We start from the raw sequence: 21,386 nt of genomic DNA on the forward strand, positions 1-21,386 counted from the left end.
ATATAAGAACATAAGAATGGCCATACTGGGTCAGACCAAAGGTCCATCCAGCCCAGTATCCCATCTGCCGACAGTGGCCAATGCCAGGTGCCCCAGAGAAGGAGAACAGAAGACAACGATCAAGTGATTTATCTCCTGCCATCCATCTCCTGCCCTTGTTCTGAAGGCTAGGGCACCATACTTTACCCCTGGCTAATAGCCATTTATGGTCCTAAACTGCAAAAATTTATCGAGCTCTTTTTTAAACCCTAATAGAGTCCTGGCCTTCACAGCCTCCTCCGGCAAGGAGTTCCACAGGTTGACTGTGTGCTGTGTGAAGAAAAATTTCCTTTTATTAGTTTTGAACCTACTACCCATCAATTTCATTTGGTGTCCCCTAGTTCTTGTATTATGGGAAAAGGTAAATAATTTTTTTTATGTTCACTTTCTCCACACCATTCATGATTTTATATACCTCTATCATATCGCCCCTCAATCGCCTCTTTTCCAGACTGAAAAGTCCCAGTCTCTCTAGCCTCTCCCCATATGGGACCCATTCCAAACCCCCACTCATCCTAGTTGCCCTTTTCTGTACCTTTTCTAATGCCAATATATCTTTTTTGAGGTGGGGAGACCACACCTGCACACAGTACTCAAGATGTGGGCGTACCATAGTTTTATATAGGGGAAGGATGATATCTTTTGTCTTATTATCTATCCCTTTTTTAATAATTCCTAACATCCTATTTGCTTTACTAACTGCCGCTGCACACTGCGTGGATGTCTTCAGAGAACTATCCACTATAACTCCAAGATCCCTTTCCTGATCTGTCATAGCTAAATTTGACCCCATCATGTTGTACGTGTAATTTGGGTTATTTTTTCCAATGTGCATTACCTTACACTTACACACATTAAATTTAATTTGCCATTTTGCTGCCCAATCACTCAGTTTGCTGAGATCTTTTTGTAGTTCTTCACAATCCCTTTTGCTTTTGACTGTCCTGAACAACTTGGTGTCATCTGCAAACTTTGCCACCTCACTGCTTGCCTCATTTTCTAGATCATTGATGAACAAGTTGAACAGGATCGGTCCCAGGACTGACCCCTGGGGAACACCACTAGTTACCCCGCTCCATTGTGAAAATTTACCATTTATTCCAACCCTTTGTTTTCTATCTTTTAATCAATTCCCGATCCACGAAAGGATCTGTCCTCCTATCCCATGACCTCCTAATTTACATAAAAGCCTCTGGTGTGAGACCGTGTGAAAGGCTTTCTGGAAATCTAGGTATATTATGTCCACTGGGTGCCCCTTGTCCCCATGTTTATTAACCCCTTCAAAGAATTCTAATAGATTAGTTAGACACGACTTCCCTCTGCAGAAACCATGCTGACTTTTGCCCAACAATTCGTGCTCTTCTACGTGCCTTGCAATTTTATTCTTTACTATTGTTTCTACTAATTTGCCTGGTACTGATGTTAGACTTATCGGTCTATAATTGCGAGGGTCTCCTCTGGAGCTTTTTTTTTAAGCGAAACAGTCCATGGAGCTGGCCGTATTGTACATATGCCTGCTAACCATGGCCTGCTGGTTAGCGATTCTCCACTCTACGCCACCTGTAGAGTAAAGTTTCCTACCATACAGATCTAGTCTTTTGGCATCTTTGTTTTTAGGGGAGGGCCCCTGAACCCTCTGCCTCTCTCTATTGTTCATAGCATCCACAACAAGGGAGTCAGGGAGGATGTGTGAACAGATGTTCACTTCCCTGGGCCGGGACAAAATACCGGTGTTCATTTTTCCTTGCCATGTGCAAGGCTGAGGCCAGGGTCTGCCACACTGTCTTCAGTGTGTTGGCAATTGTCTTTATAATGGGCAGTGCCACCCTGGATGGTCCAGACATTGAGAGGATGTTTCTAACAGGGTCTATTTCATCCCTGACCTCTTCCACCTGCTCCCCCAGACTCTGGCCCACCCTTCTTAACAGTTGATGGTACGCCCCTCCATCCTCCAGTACCAGGGGTGCAGAGGATTCAGAGAACGTCTCATCTGGGGAGGACGAAGATCAAGGCATCACATCCTCCCCCCTGCGCCAGTGGGCTTGTTCTGGCACTTCCATTTGAGTCCCTGGCACTGTAGTCTGTGGTGCTGTGCTCGGTACCTGGGGTAAAGGGCCCCCCAGTGGTCTCTGGTATGATACCATGACAATGGGGCCACTCTGCACCTGGGACGGCACTGGTTCTGTTGATGCCAGTGCCCATTGGACCACAGTTCCCGGTGCCTGCAGGGGCAGTGCGCATGCTTGGGTTGCCTCCAACTGCACCGGTGCCAATGTCAGCACCGTTATTGGTGCCAACAACTCCACTTGCTCTCTCAGCAGGGCTCCCAAAGCAGCGGTTGGTGCTGATCTCGGCACCTGAGGGGTGCCAGGCACTCTGAATGGGAGTCCTGCATCCCGCCCCTGTGCCTTGGGGATCGCCCACGGGGTCCAGAAGGGCCACTGCAGTGCCCCGTGGGGGGGCCTTTGCCACTCTCCTTCTGAGAGGTGTCGGGAGTGGTGTCAGTACCTGCTGTGTCGGGATAACCTCATACTCCCGCTCTGAGCCGAGCTGGAGTAAAACAAGTCCAACTCCAACGCGGACCCTGACACCAATGACCAAGGCGGTGCTGAGGGTCCTGCACCACCCGCCGGTTCCTGTGCAATCTGCACTGCCTGCATGGCAACGAGGGAGGCAACCATTTGTTGGGGTCTCACCAGCATCAGAAACCGTGCCAGGGTCCCTAGAGCCTGACTAGGCGCCTGGAACAAGAGTAATGAAGGCTCCCTGTGCGTCGTCTGTAGCGGCAGCGTAATTTGCAGGAGAACTGCCGCAGTGAACATAAGAATGGCCATACTGGGTCAGACCAAAGGTCCATCAAGCCCAGCATCCCATCTGCCGACGGTGGCCAATGCCAGGTGCCCCAGAGAAGGAGAACAGAAGACAATGATCAAGTGATTTATCTCCTGCCATCCATCTCCTGCCCTTGTTATGAAGGCTAGGGCACCATACTTTATCCCTGGCTAATAGCCATTTATGGACCTAGCCTGCAAAAATTTATCAAGCTCTTTTTTAAACCCTAATAGAGTCCTGGCCTTCACAGCCTCCTCGGGCAAGGAGTTCCACAGGTTGACTGTGCGCTGTGTGAAGAAAAATTTCCTTTTATTAGTTTTGAACCTACTACCCATCAATTTCATTTGGTGTCCCCTAGTTCTTGTATTATGGGAAAAGGTAAATAATTTTTCTATATTCACTTTCTCCACACCATTCATGATTTTATATACCTCTATCATATCGCCCCTCAATCGCCTTTTTTCCAAACTGAAAAGTCCCAGTCTCTCTAGCCTCTCCCCATATGGGACCCTTTCCAAGCCCCTAATCATCTTAGTCGCCCTTTTCTGAACCTTTTCTAATGCCAATATATCTTTTTTGAGGTGAGGAGACCACATCTGCACGCAGTACTCGAGATGTGGGCGTACCATAGTTTTATATAGGGGAAGTATGATATCTTTTGTCTTATTATCGATCCCTTTTTTAATAATTCCTAACATCCTATTTGCCTTACTAACTGCCGCTGCACACTGCGTGGATGTCTTCAGAGAACTATCCACTATAACTCCAAGATCCCTTTCCTGATCTGTCATAGCTAAAGGCCTCCAGCATCGAGGGCAGCCTGGGAGAGCGTGGACTCCCGCCTCACATCGGAGTCGACTCCCGCACTTCATGACCCCGGTCATGGTGCGATCTGGTGGACTCCTCCAAAGCTTGTCTTCACCTTCTGCTCTCCTGGGATTGACCCCGGTCCCGTGTTCTCTTTTTATGAGGCACCGGGGACTGGCTCTTATGGCGCCAGGAGGCGCTAGGCACCAAGGCCTGCTCTCAGTGCCAGGAACTTTCTGGCGCTCTGAGTTCCTGACAGGGAAATGTCCAGGCACAGAGTTGATTCCATTAGAAGAACTTTCAGCCATTGAACTCTTATCTTTTAAAGTTCTGGGCCTGAAGGCCTTGTGAATAGAGCAGCGCTCCCAGAGGCGAGTCTCATCGAGGCAACTCAAACACGATCTATGCGGGTTGCTTTTGGGCATACATTTGCCACATTTTGAACAGTTTTTAAACCCTGGAGAACCAGGCATCCCCTGGCACCGAGGGGGTTAAAGACCCACCTCAGCTCACTAGGTGCTATATCTAAACTATTTACAACTAATTAAAACAATAAAGGCTACCAGCGAACTCTCAACAATGAGGGAGCTACAGCAACCGACAGCATGGGGAGAAGGAACTGAGCGGGGTGGGCAGCGAATATATGGGCGGCCATATGGGCGCCACATCAGGGGGTGCCGCACTGACCCTTGGGCTACCGTCTAGGGCAATAAGTTTCCAGCAACTGGGCATGCGCTCGGCGCACACCCAAATTGGAATGCACATGAGCAATCACTCGAAGCAGCAGCAGAGGTCTTTCTTGCGTACCCTTTGGAAGGTCTGTGCCGCCACCCTCTCCTCTAGGCATCTCATAGTGTTGGTGCTAGGTGCCATGCCTTTCCCAGGCATGCTCCCTTAACCTGTGCTTAGCCTGACCTTCACCCAATATGGCAGAAATCTCCAGTAGCATCTCACTATGAAGGCCTGGAAAGCATATTAGCAAACAATACAAATTTTTCCTCTACCCTGTTTTGTGTGACAGACATAAGTTTCTGCCACTTAAACTTTTAATGGCGAAAAAGTGATAAAACAGAAATTGTCTCAACATTTAATTCTTTTCTGTTTAAATATTTATTTTGTTCTACAGCTTTCAAATTTACCTTCACAAATTTATACTTTGCATAAACTAGATGCTAAACATTGAATTCAAAAATAATGTCAACACAACCCTTCAGCACGTGAAAACTTAACTGAAACTGCAGACAAAATAAAAGCTGATGAGAGAATTAAAGACACCTGTATTCTATAAGAAACACCATGCACACGATGTTAAACAGAATATGGTTTTTATTGAAATAGCAGTATGACCTGAAATTAGTTAACTTCTTTCTTTTTAAATATTAACAGCAATCAATGGTTATGACTCCAAAACCAAATATACTGGTATTACAATTCAAGAGAGACTTCTGACTTGAATTGTCAATTTATGTAGACATTTTTCACCTTAAATAATGCTTATCAGATATTTTTCAACTAAATTTCAGTTCCAAATTTAAAGGCTGTTTAAGTGTACTTGAATTTTTAAATGATTGCTATATCCAAACAATTGTTAGCTCCTGGATGATAATGAATAAATCAAGGAAAAATCTAAGACCCAGTAAGCTAACTTACATTGATGTCTTCAGGGTCTTCCAGACCATCAGGGCGACTAAGGTTGCGAGCAGGCTGACTGCAGACTACGTTCTCTTCCCAGGAGGAAGTCTTTACAGGCAGTCTTTGGATCTCCTCAGGATAAAAAGCACCATCTGCTCCATCTGACATAAAAATGAGAAGAACATACCTCTTGTTTATTGTATAAAAGTTCTGTTCAATACAATTAGTACATTTTTCTCATCTCAAAATAATAATTAAAGACTTCACAATGTTTTCAGTTTATAGTTCATAAAATTAAGAGTTCTCAACTAAACCCTGATAAACAGAATCCACAACTATAACAAACTTAGGTTTGAATGCACCATTGTTCTTGCATCCTCTTGAACGTTTTCCTTTTAGTGACTAGCATTAGACTTACTAATGATATCCTGGCAAATGATGTGTGTGTTGGACATGGCTGGACGCAACAGTCTTATCCTGTCTCTATATAAATAAAATGACAATAAAACTTTACAAACCTCTTGTTTCCTGGGTTGCATAAGGATTTCCAAACTGCAGTACTGGTAGCCCAATTGGCACTGCAGAAACCAGTCCACTGTTCTCAGAGTATGGATTGAAAAAATGTAAATCTTGTGGAGAATTCTCCCCCTTAATTATCCTTGCAGTTTGATTTTCTGGACCAAGTTCCTAGTTAACAAAAAAATTTAAAATGTAATTAACACATGGAGTTAAATCAAATATTTTAAGTTTGATGAAATATTTCAAACACTGCAACTAAAAAAAATCAGATATTTATCTGCTTATATTCAGACCTACCTTTCATGATTTATCTGAGGTGATTTTTAAAAAACTCCTCCAGGTTTTTATTATCCTTACATTTAATAAGGTAATTTATAAGAATTATATTCAAGTTCTATCAATCAATTCAAACTCAATAAAAAAAGCCAAGTCATAAATTACAAAACAGAGGCTCTCCTACTTCTACCAGATCTCTTTACATCTGAGATGATGTGCATATTGTGAAAAATTCAAAAATAAAATTCCTGTTTTATCTCAAACACACTATAGTTTAGGAACACACTGGTTACAGTATATGAAGAAATTGGGTCTAGGATTGATGCACTGCTGCACTTTTATCAAAAGAAAAGTATTTTCAAAACATACTAAATATATTGAGCTGGATAATCTACTGGTGTATATATATGAAGAAGGGTAGGTCCATTGACTTAAACAACAGCTATCTGAATGTATACCATCTGAGGTTCCATCCCACTGGGTTAAAGTTTCTTATTTTCTGTAAGGGAAGAATTTTAAAATGGACGAAACTTCATTCCACCCATTTCAAGCTAGAGAGAAAAACACAAATCAACGTAACTAGAGAAAGTCAGAACTGTCCTAATTTTTTCTGTCCTACAATTTGTAGGCCATTTGTTTATAAACCCCAAGGAGCAATTAAAAGAAGTTCAAAGTACAATGGAAAAGTCTTTGGAAAAGTCTGAGACATTTCTGAAAGTAGAAATGTCCCATATGCTTATAATTTTCTCTCTCTACAGTATGGAAACTTTTTTGCTAAAAAACATGATGGCATTTAATACTGTAATTCCAGCATCACCTATGATTAAAATAGAATGTACATCAAACTGCTTGTAAAAGGTGCTATGAAATAGTTTTAGCCATAAGCTGGACTGCAAGGGTAGAGATTGATATAAAAAAAATCAAAGGCTATATAAGTATGTAAATAAAACAGAAACTAAGTAATTTTATAGGTTTGAAGAGAGTACAAATGAACATTTTAGCATACTATGTTTAGTGACCTGTATAAACAAACACGGATAATGGTGTATAAATTGAAAAGCTGTTTACTGTACTATGCTTAGCCTTTTAAATCATGGTTCCAGTCTAACACAGCACTTTGATTCTTCCTTGAAATTTACAGATATTTATATTACAAGCTTTTATAAGCTTCATACAATATTTTTACATTGCACCCTCCTCCCTATGTGTGCTGTTCAAAAAGATTCCCTCCACATAAATAGCTACATCAATACCCTGATTTTTATTTAGCTTCTCTATGGATTAGAGAAACACAGTACAGACAGTTTTGAAAAAGAAAGCTATCAATTTTCTTGGCTATTCCTTTGTACAAAAATCAGTATCAGACTTTTTTGGTTGTTTGAGAAAAAAATAAGATATTTTTTGATTTTCCACCTTATTTGCTCTATACTGAAATTAATTGGAATCACTGTTAAGGAAATAAAACAGCTACGCTGAGTGCTTTTCATGTATATTCTCTCTTCCATCTTGATTTGCTCATACAACATGTAATGAATGTATACATATTTTTAATAAAACACTACTAGCATATCATACTGTGCTTCAGACAGTGTACTGGGAAGCAGAATAAGAAAACCTATTAATTAAGCACCATGCTGTGGCAGACCACAGGTTGCACGCAGCAAGAGCCTCCTAGAGGGCAAGTATTTTGGGAGCTGGATAAAACTTGTTACCCACCTAGGCTCAGACTGTGGCACTCTGCAGCCCACTCAAACAGTTGGGGCTCATTAGGAGTCAGCCTGCAACAGGGGCTAATCAGGCACCTGTTGCCAGTAAGGCCTCCTGGCTTGCGTAAAAGGCTTCCCCTCCAGGCAGAAGGGATTTGAGAGGCACATGCGGATGACAGAATGGACGTTCAGAAGAGCAAGGTGAGTGCAGCAAGGTACAGGAGCAAGCTGCCAAAGGCAAGTGGTGAGGAGTAGTGGGTGGGTCTGGGCTCCTGCCACCCTCCCCCTGGAGAGCTGCCCTAGTGGGAGGAGAAGAGCCTTCAGACCTGCTGAAGGGGGCTTGCTTCTCCCACCCACAAGTACTTGCCTGTGATGAGAACAGCTCAGTAGGCAGAGACCCGTGGCTTTGGAATGGACCCAAGGCAGTGAAAGGGCCTCCATAAGTCTCTGAGGCACATTAGAATCTGTCAACAAGTGCAGAACCCATCACAATGCAAAACACTGAAAATACCTTCAGCATTAGACGATCTTCTTTAATATTTCAGCATGGATTTCTTAATGGCATTTGAAGGTACATAAATGTCCTCAGAGATAAACTACAACTCTGAAGAGACTATCATCAAGATCACACTAACATCTGACAATCTGTTCTCTTATTGCCTGCTTGGGGGAATAATCAACACTAGTAGTGAATGCATGTGTCTCATTATAAAAAACAAAAAAGTGGAAATAACTTATCCAACTATAAGAACAACAAGAAGTCTTGTGGCAACTTATAGACGAACAGATATTTTGGAGCATAAGCTTTCATGGGCAAAGACCCACTTCATCAGATGTATGGCGGGGGTGGGGTTCAGGGGAGTATTTAAAGAATGGGGTCCCAGAAAAAGGGAGGGCCAGAGCTGACAAGGTCTATTCAGCAAGGTGGAAATGGCCCATTATCATCAACAGTAGGTATCAAAAGAGGAAAAACATCAGATCAGACAGGTATCAGAGACGTAACCATGTTACTCTGTAGTTTCGAGAACAACTCATGCATCTGAGTGGACACGCATCTGATGAAGCAGGTCTTTGGCCACAAAAGCTTATGCTCCAAAATATTTATTAGTCTACAAGGCGCCACAAGACTTGTTGCTGTTCTCGGAGCTACAGACTAACATGGCTACCTCTCTGATACTTATCCAACTATAGCTGACATGCGCTACACTTCTGAGATGTCAGACTAGATTTTGACATGCACGATTATCCCAATTTCTAAGGAGAAAAAAAATCAGTTAAGAGTGTATGAATGATACTTAATTGTAAACAGCCAGTGTATATAAATATTTTTGCCTTACAAATTTCACTAGATTAAATGTCCTGGAATTCTATTACAGAACCATTTATTTCTAAACATAGCATTTCCAAATATCAAGTTAGAGGTCTGGATGTTACACTATTTTTTATTTTAGGGTTCTTTTTTTATGAATATGAAAAAAATTTACAGATATCTCACTTGTTTATTCAAAAAATCAGTTGATGCATTCTTACTTAATTCACCTTTCCGTGTTTTATAAGTGGTGGTCTTATATATTAAACCTACTGTATCAAGAGAAAGTTATACAAACAAAACTAGACAAACAGGTAAGATATGTAGTCTCAGCAAAAATTGAACAATATGAAAAGAAGAAATTCTTGAACTTCTTCTACACTAATACTAGTAACCTGGGTAATCAACAAGAGGAAATGAACAATTCCATGAGCATAAATTTGATCTAGTTGGTATTACCGAAATCTAATATGGGATGATTCCAATGAAGGAATGCCAAATAGTTTATAACCCCGGATTTTGAGGAAGGATTAAGCAGGTAAGAAGAGGACAGTGAGTGCCATTCAATGTCAACAGGTATTACCAGTTTCCAAGTTATTGTTAATTAGGAATGAAATTACTTTACATGCTTACGGTTCAATGTACTGACAGTTATGTACAAGACAGGGTGGTAGTTGGGTGTCTGCTACAGACCACCAAATCACAATAAGAAATAGGATTACCAAATCGATATGCAAACATATATAGGGAAAAAAAATTGTGGTCATGGCGGACTCCAATTTGAGTAAAATATACTGAAGGTATCGTGTTGCCAATATTAACAAACATCACTTGGAATTTCTAAGCATTATAGATGACAATCGCCTAACTCTCAAAATGTTGCAGCCATTAGCTTTTGACCTAAAAGATAGAGGGACTGATCACAGAACTAGAAGAACTGATCACAGAATTAAAATGAAAACTATCAAACATTTAAAAATTAATGGCTATTCACCAAAAGATCAAAAACGCTGTGATTAACCATAGTTTTAAATGCACTGTTAACCAGTAATAGAATACCATTTATTAAATATTTGATGTTTTCTATATTGTCAAATATACGGATTTCAATTGCATGGAACATTAAGTGCATAGTGCTGACTTTATATTATCACTTTTGACTACTAATATTTGTATTGCAAATTTTTTTAAAATTAACAAATATGATAGTGTAACTTACAATTTGTTTTTTAAAACAAAACTGCACTCAAAAATAAAATAATCAGTTCACTCAGTCCTACTTTTTGTTCAGCTAATCACTTAGAGAGAGATTTGTTTGCATTTATGAGAGATAATGCTCCCCGCTTCTTGTTTACAAGCCACTTAACAGGGTCATGATTGACTAGAGCTGTTGCCACAAGAAGAATCCTTTTGCCCCGCACCCCTTCTGGCGCCCCCCGTGACTCCAGCGGTCTCCCTCTCTATGTCTGCACTAAAGTGCTCTATTCCAGCTTCACCTCCTCACAACTACTGGCAATTTCCCTTTCCTTCCACTCATGTAAAACAAAGAGATCAACCGTGAGGGAAAGGGCACGAGACTGTCTCTGAAGAGTCAGGAGGCATTTCAGTAATGTTTACCTCTGGTCTGGATAATACTGTTCCTCTTGCCCCTAGCCACCTCCTGTTCGCTACAATAGCGGGAGCCTGCCTCCCTGACCAACAACTAAGTCCCATCACCAGAGATGTGTGAATAATATTCGTTTAAAAAAAAGCATTACCTTATTTTGAATTAAACATGTTGACAGCCCCACTAAAAATTAATGGTAGCTTAAGCATGAGTTCTCATGACTTGACCACATTTGTAATATGGAAATAGAATAAATTCTGGACTAGTGTATATATTTGGTGCTTTATCAGGGGCAATTTCACAAAGCGGACAAAAACTTTAAATTCTTCTTCCGAGCTGATTTGGCTTAATCAGAGAAATCTGATAAGTGGGTGTCATCTCAGAACGCCATGGGATACCAGTCTCCCAGCTCACGGGCCAGTCCTATCTGGAGTGACTGCTCTGGTCTATTATCCAGACCAGGCCATGGGCTGGGGCAGAGGGAAGGGAGGAAAGTGGGCCTACCCCATGAACCCCATCCCTTCCCATCATCATACCACCCTCTCCCCTCCATGATAACCTGTCCCCCCAAGGACACAGCTTCAGAGATCACTGGGGGAGGCCTGGCACCACAGGGTGGTAACTGCCCCCTGCTACACTCCCCACTTCAGCAGGAGCCAAGCAGAAGCAAGGCATAACAGAGTAAGTACACCCAATGAGTGCATTCAGCTTCCCCATGGCTCCTGCCACCACAGGGAGTGCAGGAGGGGCTGACTGCTGCCACTGTGCAAAACCAGGACCCCCTCATCCCCACTAACCTACAACACTGCATCCATGGGCAAAGTGGTGCCATGTGGGAGAAGGCAAGAGTGAAAGGAGCTAGCAGAGGAAATCAAAGGACCATTAATGTTCATTTTCAACAAGTCTTGGAGAACTGAGGAAGTTCCAGAAATTTGGAAGACAGGATGTGCCAAACAGGATTACTCAAGGTAATTATAGATCCCTCATCCTATCAATCCCAGACAAGATAACCTAACAGCTGATACGGGACTCAAAGAAGGCAATGTAATTAAATGCTTATCAACATGGGCTTATGCAAAAACCATCTTCAATCAAACTAATGGATATTTTCTTTTGATGGGATAAGTTTGGTCCATACAAGTGATGGCGCTGATGCAACAAATTGAGATTTTTGTAAGTCTTTTGACTTGATACTGCATAACACAGGAATGTTAATGATTAACCAGTTAACTGGTAAGCCTCAATATAAGCTGGCCAACTACAAAAGCAGTTTGTCCTCTCTTGGTGTTCACACCTCTACATTAGCCGCTAGAAGTTGGCCACATCCTCCTTGACTGAACTGATCTTGTCAAGTGTGGTCTTCCTCCGAACTGGGACTCCTTCCTTTCTGTGAGACTGTACAATTGTACCTGCCTCTGGCATCTCCACTACATTGCATCTGGCAAAGCGGGTCTTTGCCCACAAAAGCTTACACTCCAAAGTATCAGTCTATAAGGTACCACAAGACTTCTTGTTTTTACTTCACCACTGACATTTTTAAAATCATGCCTGAATTCTCTTCTGAAAGAAAGATCTAGCAATAATTTGGGGTAAGTTCAATAGTCTGTGTTGCTATAGGAGGGCAGGCTAAAATATCATAAGACTCTTTTCTGGTCTTGGAATTTATGGAGCACCAGAGCCCACAAAATGTAACATCTGATTCTTACAGTACCTTCTCACTTGTGAAGACCTCCAGCTGTGATATCAGCCCTTTTATTTCTCTCTCTTTTTCTGCCAGCTGAACCTATATGCAAAGAAGTTTGTTTCACTTAGATTACAGAATGTATATCATTGTCCCACATATTATGCTGTAAACACACAACACTCAGCAATTTAAAATCACATTGTTGTCTGAAAAATTCTTACCTACTACAATTACATGCAACATCCCTAACGGTAATTGTGCAACATTAGCAAAAAATATTTTCTCCATTTTCTTTAGTTTACCATGCACAATTTCTAACACTTTGGCTGGGTCTACACTAGCCCAAAAGCACTGAAATACATATTCAGTGCCTCATTGGGATGCTGGCAGCCGCAGCACTTCGAAATCCCCTTATTCCTAACAGCAGATAAGAATAAGGGGATTTTGAAGCTGCCAGGGTCCTTTCGAAAAGGAGCCCTGTGGCGACGAGCCACATGAATTTTGAGGTGCTGCAGCTGCCGGCATTCTAATGAGTCGCTGAATATGTATTTCAGCATTTCATTAGCAAAGTTTGAAATGGCCATTTGTATGGCCATTTTGAAGTTTTGGGCTAGTGTAGACATAGCCTTTGTATTTATTTGGTGTCACGTAGCCTGGGAGTACTCAGCAGTCAGAAGGACTCTTATTCCTTCCTCAGACATATGGCTAGGGCATGATGGGAAAGGGCAGGAGGGATACATCTCTTCCAGGGAGGAAATGAGCAGTGCTGAGGTCATTACTGATCCTGATGAGGCCTGAGAACAGGTGGATGAAGGACCAACTACTCTGATGCTGCTGTTCTCGCACCTGCCAACATTCCTGCTCAAAAATCCCAAACAAACGTCAGTTGGGGAGATAGAATACCCATTATTTTTCCTCTAAAAGATTTCTTATTAAAATTGTCTGGTTCAACCACCCTCTGTTTCATGCCTTTTCCTGTTCAATGCGTAGACATTGTCATTGGTGAGGAAAATGAATTAGAAAGGAGTATGTGGACTCCTATGCCATTAATACGAGGAGAACACACCACACTTTTACATGATAAACGTATCACCTCATCTCCATTTTCAGTGCTTGGCTGAGACTGGAAATGGATGGGAGCAAAATGGCTAGGACTCTGTACAGGTAAGACCAAGGTGATGGTAGTAGATTGAACATAATATCTTCAGGGTAAAGCTAAATTGGTACCCTTACACCTGTTATCAAAAAGATTTGCCCATCCTTTAACCCAAATCACATTTTAGGGGTGCTCTTGGAATACCAAATATTCCTGGAATTGCAAGTGTTACTAGTGGCCAAGAGTATCTCTTATCTGTATTCATTTTGGTGCTTGGAGTTTGTTAGTTTATTTTTTTGCTAATACTTACTTCACTACAGTAATTCAAATCTTCTAAATTGATTTAACACAATCCTTACACAGAAATATTCTTGAAGACCTTTCAAAACCTGCTGTCAGCCAGCACAGAGAAACAGCTACAGGGAATTACACTGTTCTTCTCAAAACTGCACTGTATTTGCATTAGCTCCCATATGAAAGTTTAAAAATTAGCATTGATCTGTAAGTGCTCATATGACTTCAATCCTGGATGCCAGAGAGGATATGCTCCCTACACACTGTCACCACTTGGGCTCATGTGAGCACTATGCTTAACTGTGCACTTAAGCAAACAATCTGTGATTTAATATTTATCAGTAAAAGCCTGCACCTTCATGGAAGATGACAGTTTTGAAATTAATGCCAAAAACTGATCCAACAGAGGGAGAACTGCTGACCTTCACAACATGATGCAAGGCCCAATTTCAATCATGCACATATTTGTGAAGAAAGTCTGAGATGGGGATTATTTGACTTCTCTAGCAATTTTCTTCTATTTTTGCTGTTTAGAAGCAAAAACTGTATGCCTCTATTAGATAACGTTTGGAAAGGGATCCCTAAAACAAGTAAATTAAGCTATTAATTATATATTTCTAAAATGTTTTCACTAACAATACAAAAAATAAGGGAACACTAAGACATAGGGTCACAACACATTTTATAATACAGGTATAACATCACTTCCGATGGTGAACGTAAAGTAATCTATACATTATTCTCCAATTTACTTTAGCACTATTCCACATTTTTTAGAAGATAACAAGATTTCTAAGTATCTGTTGATGTCTCTAGGAGATTTTAGTCTTATGAGATTACCAGTTCAGTCAATTAGATTTAGCCCAAATTTAGAAGAAATGGCATAGAGAATGGTGGCTTTATGCTCTTCTTCCTATATGCCAATTACACTAAATAAGCACATCAGACTGAATATGTCTGAATTTATTCCTGCCTCTTTCCAGCCATTTATCCCAATAATCAGTTTAAAATATAGTATTACTAATGTTATGTACTAGTAATGCATAAGGTGCAATGCCCCTTTAAGCTATGAAGCTTCTAAAGAGCAAAGGTTACTAGTCTGATGAATTCATGTTTAGGGGGAATATCTATTAAAGTTTCATTTGAGATTCCCTAAACGAAGGGAATTCACTGATAAACCAAGAACCACTTCACATGAATCAACCAAACCGGGTGACCCTGCAGAGATGTACACACTATGCATCACTACACTCCCAACACAACAGTGCAAAGCTACATGAAATCTTAAATACATTCTCCACACCTGTTACTACAACTATAAGTGCTTATCACTTTATATCTTATGATACAAGCAAGACTAAAATTGTTTTAATGTCTACCTAACTCAATTATAACAAAGTAACAAATACACACACACACACACACAAATATTAAATGAATTTATTAACTCTTCAAGTGCAAAATACATTTTCCATATCTAGGCTTTCCTTCCTTAACATTATTTCTGTTATTAGAATTACTATAAATCATTGAACTGCTATAGCACCATTCTGCTAGAATTAAACAACAGAACTGCTGGAGTACGTCCCGGCGTAGAGGGTACCATTCATCACATTAAACAGCCAGTGAACTTACCTTATACTGATCCTCCATTGCTGCTAGCTGGAGTTTCGCACTCTCACTGATTTTCACTTGTTCTTTCCACTTCAGCTCCAATTTGGCCAATTCATCAGCATAAACACTACACTTCATCTTCTCCTCCTAAACAGAAGTCATGATGAATCACTTAACATTTTAGAAATCTATGCTTCCTAGAATTAGATAATTTCAGGTGTCTTCCCTACAGATTCATTACAGGCCCCTATCTATGTGGTAGGGCTTTGAAGAGGACGGGGTACTGGCACCTATGGCAATGATGCCCAATGTAGTTTTCCTCCTTGATCTTTAACAAGCTGTTGTTCTTCTCTTCCCTTATCTATCCTATTTTTTTGTGTAGTCTGACTCTTCAAGACATGCTGCCACACCATAAGGGGTCTTTAATAAAAATCCCCATTCCAGAGAGCCTTGAAAACACCCATAGTACCTTTCATCCAGAAGGCCAAAAACAAAGGTTTCCTAACATATCCCATGTGACTCAAAGGACCAGTACGAGTCAGCAATGAAACAGCACACATGCAACCTGTGCCACAGAAAGTACTGAATGCAATTGACTTGCACATCACACCATGGAAAACAAATATATTCATATTTTTGTGAAAACAAGAAATACTGATTGAGATGCTTAATGGAAACAAGTAAACATGCTTTAGTTAAATAGCTGTCTCTGAAGAAAATCTGTTTGCGGAGATTTATATTCCATCACTTCAGGCTGTTCTCACCCCAGTATTGGCTTGACAAAACGACTGTCATTCTACTTTCACTCAAAAAACAACAGACAAGCCAACATGCAGCAAAGGATACCATAGCACCCACACCCAGAGATATTAAAATAGTAATAGATTATGATAAAGGTTCTACTACGATCACATGTGCTATATAAATGATGATGATTAAGGGATCAAACCAGTTCAGTAGCTGATACAGGTATTTCAATATTCTTTACATTTTTCCCTGCAGCTACTTCCTCTTCAACTTTCCAAAGCAGCCCTTTACTTACTGATAACATTTGCTTGCATTTCTTATACTTCTCTGTTTTCTCTGCAATTTCCTTATTCATTTCATGTGCTTGATCCTTCACCATGAACTCTGAAACTATGCCAGGGGAAACAGGACAAGCTGCAAATATTTAAAAAAAAATTTCTAACACAACACAACAGGGATGAACGAAAAGTGGACAACAGCTCAAATACTGCCAATGTCACATACTAATACGTATCCCAGAGACAACATGCACATGACCCAATCTCAGCTGGCCACAGCCATATTAAAATAAGGGCACCTGTATTATGCTCCGTTTTATGTGCATAGATTATGCTATCAGGCTCTTGCCAATGAAGCCCTCAAATGGGCAAACACTGGATACCCACACTGAACAGAAAATATGCTGCAACGAAGTTTTTGTAGAGTTAAACACCCCCCCGGAGATATTACATCAATTATAAACTTAATTCTCAGAGCACAATATTATTGGTGCATGAAGTCTACCCTTTTGAAGAAACACTTAATGGTCAAAACATCACAAAATTTCAACTATTTACTTTCTCTCCAGTATGCTTTATTACATGTGTCTTTTATGCTTCAAAGGAATTTAACAGCACATGAATATAACTACCCTGTCAAATATTTTCTAGTAAAAGCATTACTATGTATAAACCAGGGTACATATTTCTGTCTTTCTGCAGATAACTGAACCCTTCAGCAGCTCTGATTTTGCAATAAATATATTAAAATGTAACTATGCCATGACTGAAGAGATGTCATGCTACAGGACAAATTTTGAGATCTCTTTTTACTTAATGTCTGTTTATTAGCTAAACAAAAACAAAGCATGGCTTTGTGTCTTACTGATTCAACATGACTGAACAACTCAGGGCTCAGTCTTGCCTACAAGTTACATGAACAAACATCATTCATGTGATCAGACACAACGAGTATATTTTGAGTACAAGTATTTGCAGGAGCAGGCTCTCAAACTGGTGTTTTAATGTGTTTCCACTGGGCTGTCCAAACACCACAATCACTTTTTTCAAGATTACTTCATAAATGAACATTCTATTGAGGCCAACGAGGAGAAACCATTGCAAAAAGTTTACACTTAATACCTGGAGATGTGGACAAGTTCTTATCTGAAACAATCACAGTAGCTGCATCAATGTTTGAAGCATCTATCACTTTCTGTTGGTTCCCTGTAGTTTTCTTTATAAAAAGAAAAAAAAACCCACTTATTCAAAGAAAATATCAGTAAGAATTACTATGAAATGCTTAAATGATTGTATAACTATTGAGAACACAGATATAATTTAACTTAGTTCACCACTTTTTGAAAAAATAGGTAACTGTTACCATCCACCAATTTTGTTTAAAGAAATACACAAAAGCCAAGTAGTATTTTTCTGGCTTACCATCATCATCTACTGGAAACAAACTCAAAGCTCCTGAGATCAAGGTGAGACACGAATAAACACACACATATTTTACACTAACTGGACTGCATTTTTGCCACTAACCCTTTTATAGGTTTTTATCATGTCATGTTTTCTAATAATTTTCTTGCATCAACAGTAGTAAAATAATTTTGCAAATACTCCATTGAGGAAATCTCCAGTATGTATCTCCTAAGCTTTAAATTTAATATTCAAATTTAAATTGGAATCTACACTATGAATTGAGAAGGATGTACATTAATAAAAGACAGATCTCGAGTACAGTACACCCCTGACTTACACGATTTCAACTTATGTGTTTCTTGTAATAATGCAAGTGGAAATAGTGAGTGGCGGGGAGCCAGAAACCTGGCAGCAGCCTGGCTCCTAACTCCCCAACACTTGAAACTGACTAGGCACAGAAAAACTGGTCAGTTTCCTGGCTTCCATCAGCAGAGGGAAAGCCAGGATGCTGCCTGATTCCCAGCTCCCCACTGCTCATGGGAGCAGAGAACCAGGTGCAGCCAGGACCAGGGGACCCAAAGGTGGCAGTGCCCCTCCCACACCCAGTCCCAACTTGCACGGAATTTGACTTATGCATGGTTGCCAGGAATTGTACCTATGCAAAATTCAGGGGTCTGCTCTACTACTTTTTTTAAAAAAAGCTAATATTTGAGTTGGGAGACAGATGTCAGATACTGACATTAAGCACCACACCCCACACAAAGGCAGAGGAACAAACATTATAGAACAACACCTTACTCCTGGGGTCCCACAAAATTCACAGGCATGAAAAACAAGTCTTGGGCCATAAAATCTGGTCTCCCTTTGTGAAATCCAGTCTTGTGTGCTTTTACTCTATACAACACTGCAAAAATTCAGATTTAAAATAGCTAAAATAATTAAATGTACTATTTTTAAAATCCTATCATGATGAAATTAACAAAAATGGATCCTACAGTTGGGTAGGGCCCCTAATAATTTCCCATTCACCTTGATAAGGCTGGGTCAACAGGAAATAGCAGATATAAACCAAGTAGCTTCTGCATTAATAAAATAAAGTACCCAGGCATGAATATAAAGTAGGAGCCAATGAGTAAATCAACCACAGGCTCAGCGCCCATTCGTGTCTGATGCCTCTTTCACTCTTCCTTACATTGCTTCCTGTCCAGTGCAGAGTGGCTTAGATTCTGTAGACTCGCTCCGCAATACTCTACTATATCATCTAACCATTCTCTGTGGGGTCTGCACCTCTCCTACTAGAACCATCCATTATGCAGAATGACAGGGTCTTGTTTTTCATTTGTTCTCTATTCTACAAATAGGCCTGAATAACTAACTTCTGTTGTATAACGTTCTGCAGTAGGTTCTCTTTCATCTGTATGTTCCTATATAATTCTCCATTGGTGCCCTTCTACATCCATCCTATTCTCAGGATCGTTCTGTAATTACTCCACTCGAATGCCACTATCCTTCTCTTCGACTCTTTCATTATCACTCATGTCTCATCTGTACAACACGCTGCTGAATACACACATTTTCAAGACACTCAGCTTTGCTCCTAATCGCTTTGCTTTTCCAGATCATCTCCATCACCTTCAAACTTGCTCTTACTTTTGCTATTCTAGTCACTATTTCCTTCTTACAGTCTATACAAAGCACAGTCGGACCCGAGTGTCTCAGAGACTGATCGAAGAATTGAAAGAGATCTCCACCGAGCATCGAGAGCGAGACCAATATTTTGAAGGAGAAAGTAGAAGGAGCAGCAAAATGACTAAAGAACAGCAAGAGCCCTGGAAATTATAAGATTGCAGGAGAAATGGTCAAATACGGCAGACAAAGTATGGTTCAGGAAAAATACAATGACTATATAAAATAGCATGAAAAGAAGGGAAGGCATCTAAGGAATGGACAAGATCCATGCTAGTGACAATATACAAGAAAGCAAGAACTACAGAACATTTGCCCTAATGATTCATCTAGGCAAGGTGCTGATGATGATACTGATGGAGAGACTAAGACTGCAGATAGAAGAACATCTTGCAGACGAGCAAGCAGGGTTCAGGAGAAACAGAAGTATCATACAGCAGATATTGGCACTAAGACTGATAGCAGAGAAAGCTCAATGAAAGAACTAGAACTATACGCTTGCTTTGTTAATTTTCAGAAGGTATTTCACAGTATAGATCAGAAAGTGACTTGGGCATTGTTCGAGTCATACATAGTGGATAGACTAATATGGTTGTTGAAGAATATCAAGGACTGTGGACACAGCAATGAGAACATGTGGGGAGTTGGGAAGTTGGTTTAGAATGAGTAGAGGCACGAGACAAGGAGATCCAATATCGCTGAGTACCTTCATCATGCATCTAGAGAGCGCGATGGACACGATGATCAAGAAAGAAGTAGAAGGGATGTCAGTGTACAGGAAAAGAATTAACAACTTGAGGTTTGCAGATGATAGTTATTGAGGAAGACGAGGCAAAGCTAGCAAAAACAGTGCAGGTGCTAAACAAGGAAGGCAACCCATACAGACTGATTACAAACATCGATAACAGTGAGTAGTTCTGCTTTTACCATCTCTGTACACAGTCGTCTCTCTCCTTAATTCCTCTCTCCCTCTCTGAGGCAGAGAGGGATGAAAGATTGAAAATGAAGCACCAAAATTTCCTTGCATAGCTGGGGAGAAAAGGTGTTCAGCAAAAGAATACTCTACCAGTTTTATAACACCACACAAACTCAATAAACTTTCTACATACATCAAACTCTTGGACTCTATGGTTTGGACAGCTTATCAGTCACAAATAAGTTGGCTCCGCTACAGAGTTTTACATGCACCGATCACTCTTCCAATATCTGTTTAAATGCACTGTTCTTTGCTACAAGTTAAAATAATGTAAAGTGAAAGACAGCAAATGGATTCTCCAATGCAACTTACTGTCTGATCTACAAGTTTATTCACTTGTTTTTGGAGCTTTTGGCATTCCTTGAACTTTTCTTTGTAATGGTCAGCAGCCATCTGCAGACGAAGCTTCAGATCCTCAACTTCTCTGCGCAGTTCCTGCTCTGTGTTCGAAGCTTCCTTTTTTTAAAAAAAATCAAAATAAATCAATATTTGAAAATATATTCTCTTGTTCATATCAACACCATAGTACTTTTCCAGTTAGTGATTATGAAGACAAACATTTGATTTTGGTGGGGTGAGAAGAGAATTATTTTTCTTTCTTGTAAGTACCCAGATCATACAATCAAAGCTGCTCTGAACAGAATAAGGTCATGTGAGAAAGAACATTTATCCGACACCTAAATAGACCACACGCTCGCCACCCTAGCCTGCTTCTGCCCAGATCTCTCACCCCATCCTGCTTTTGCACTCTTCTTCCAGCCCAGCTCCCCACTGCTAGCCCGCTCCTGCACCCTCCCTTCCAGACCCCATCCCCAGCCTGTTTCTGCACCCTCCATCCCACCCTGACCCTATCCCCCACCCCAACACTTCATTTTGGC

General features: G+C 40.6%; 1 protein-coding gene across 2 annotated transcripts in view; it reads right to left on the reverse strand.

The window, feature by feature from the left end:
• The window catches only part of TAX1BP1 (Tax1 binding protein 1), a 112,516-nt gene that overhangs the window by 15,813 nt on the left and 75,317 nt on the right, over positions 1–21,386 (reverse strand). For both annotated transcript variants that reach the window (XM_074984571.1, XM_074984572.1), the window contains exons 10-16: positions 20,821–20,964; positions 17,562–17,655; positions 16,457–16,575; positions 15,436–15,561; positions 12,438–12,509; positions 5,829–5,997; positions 5,329–5,471 (exon numbers count right to left, since the gene is read on the reverse strand). In XM_074984571.1, coding sequence (XP_074840672.1) covers positions 5,329–5,471; positions 5,829–5,997; positions 12,438–12,509; positions 15,436–15,561; positions 16,457–16,575; positions 17,562–17,655; positions 20,821–20,964 — 867 coding nt within the window. The remainder of the gene's footprint in view (positions 1–5,328; positions 5,472–5,828; positions 5,998–12,437; positions 12,510–15,435; positions 15,562–16,456; positions 16,576–17,561; positions 17,656–20,820; positions 20,965–21,386) is intronic.

The sequence above is a fragment of the Carettochelys insculpta genome, chromosome 2 (genome assembly GCF_033958435.1).
Source record: "Carettochelys insculpta isolate YL-2023 chromosome 2, ASM3395843v1, whole genome shotgun sequence".
Lineage (NCBI taxonomy): Eukaryota > Metazoa > Chordata > Testudines > Carettochelyidae > Carettochelys > Carettochelys insculpta.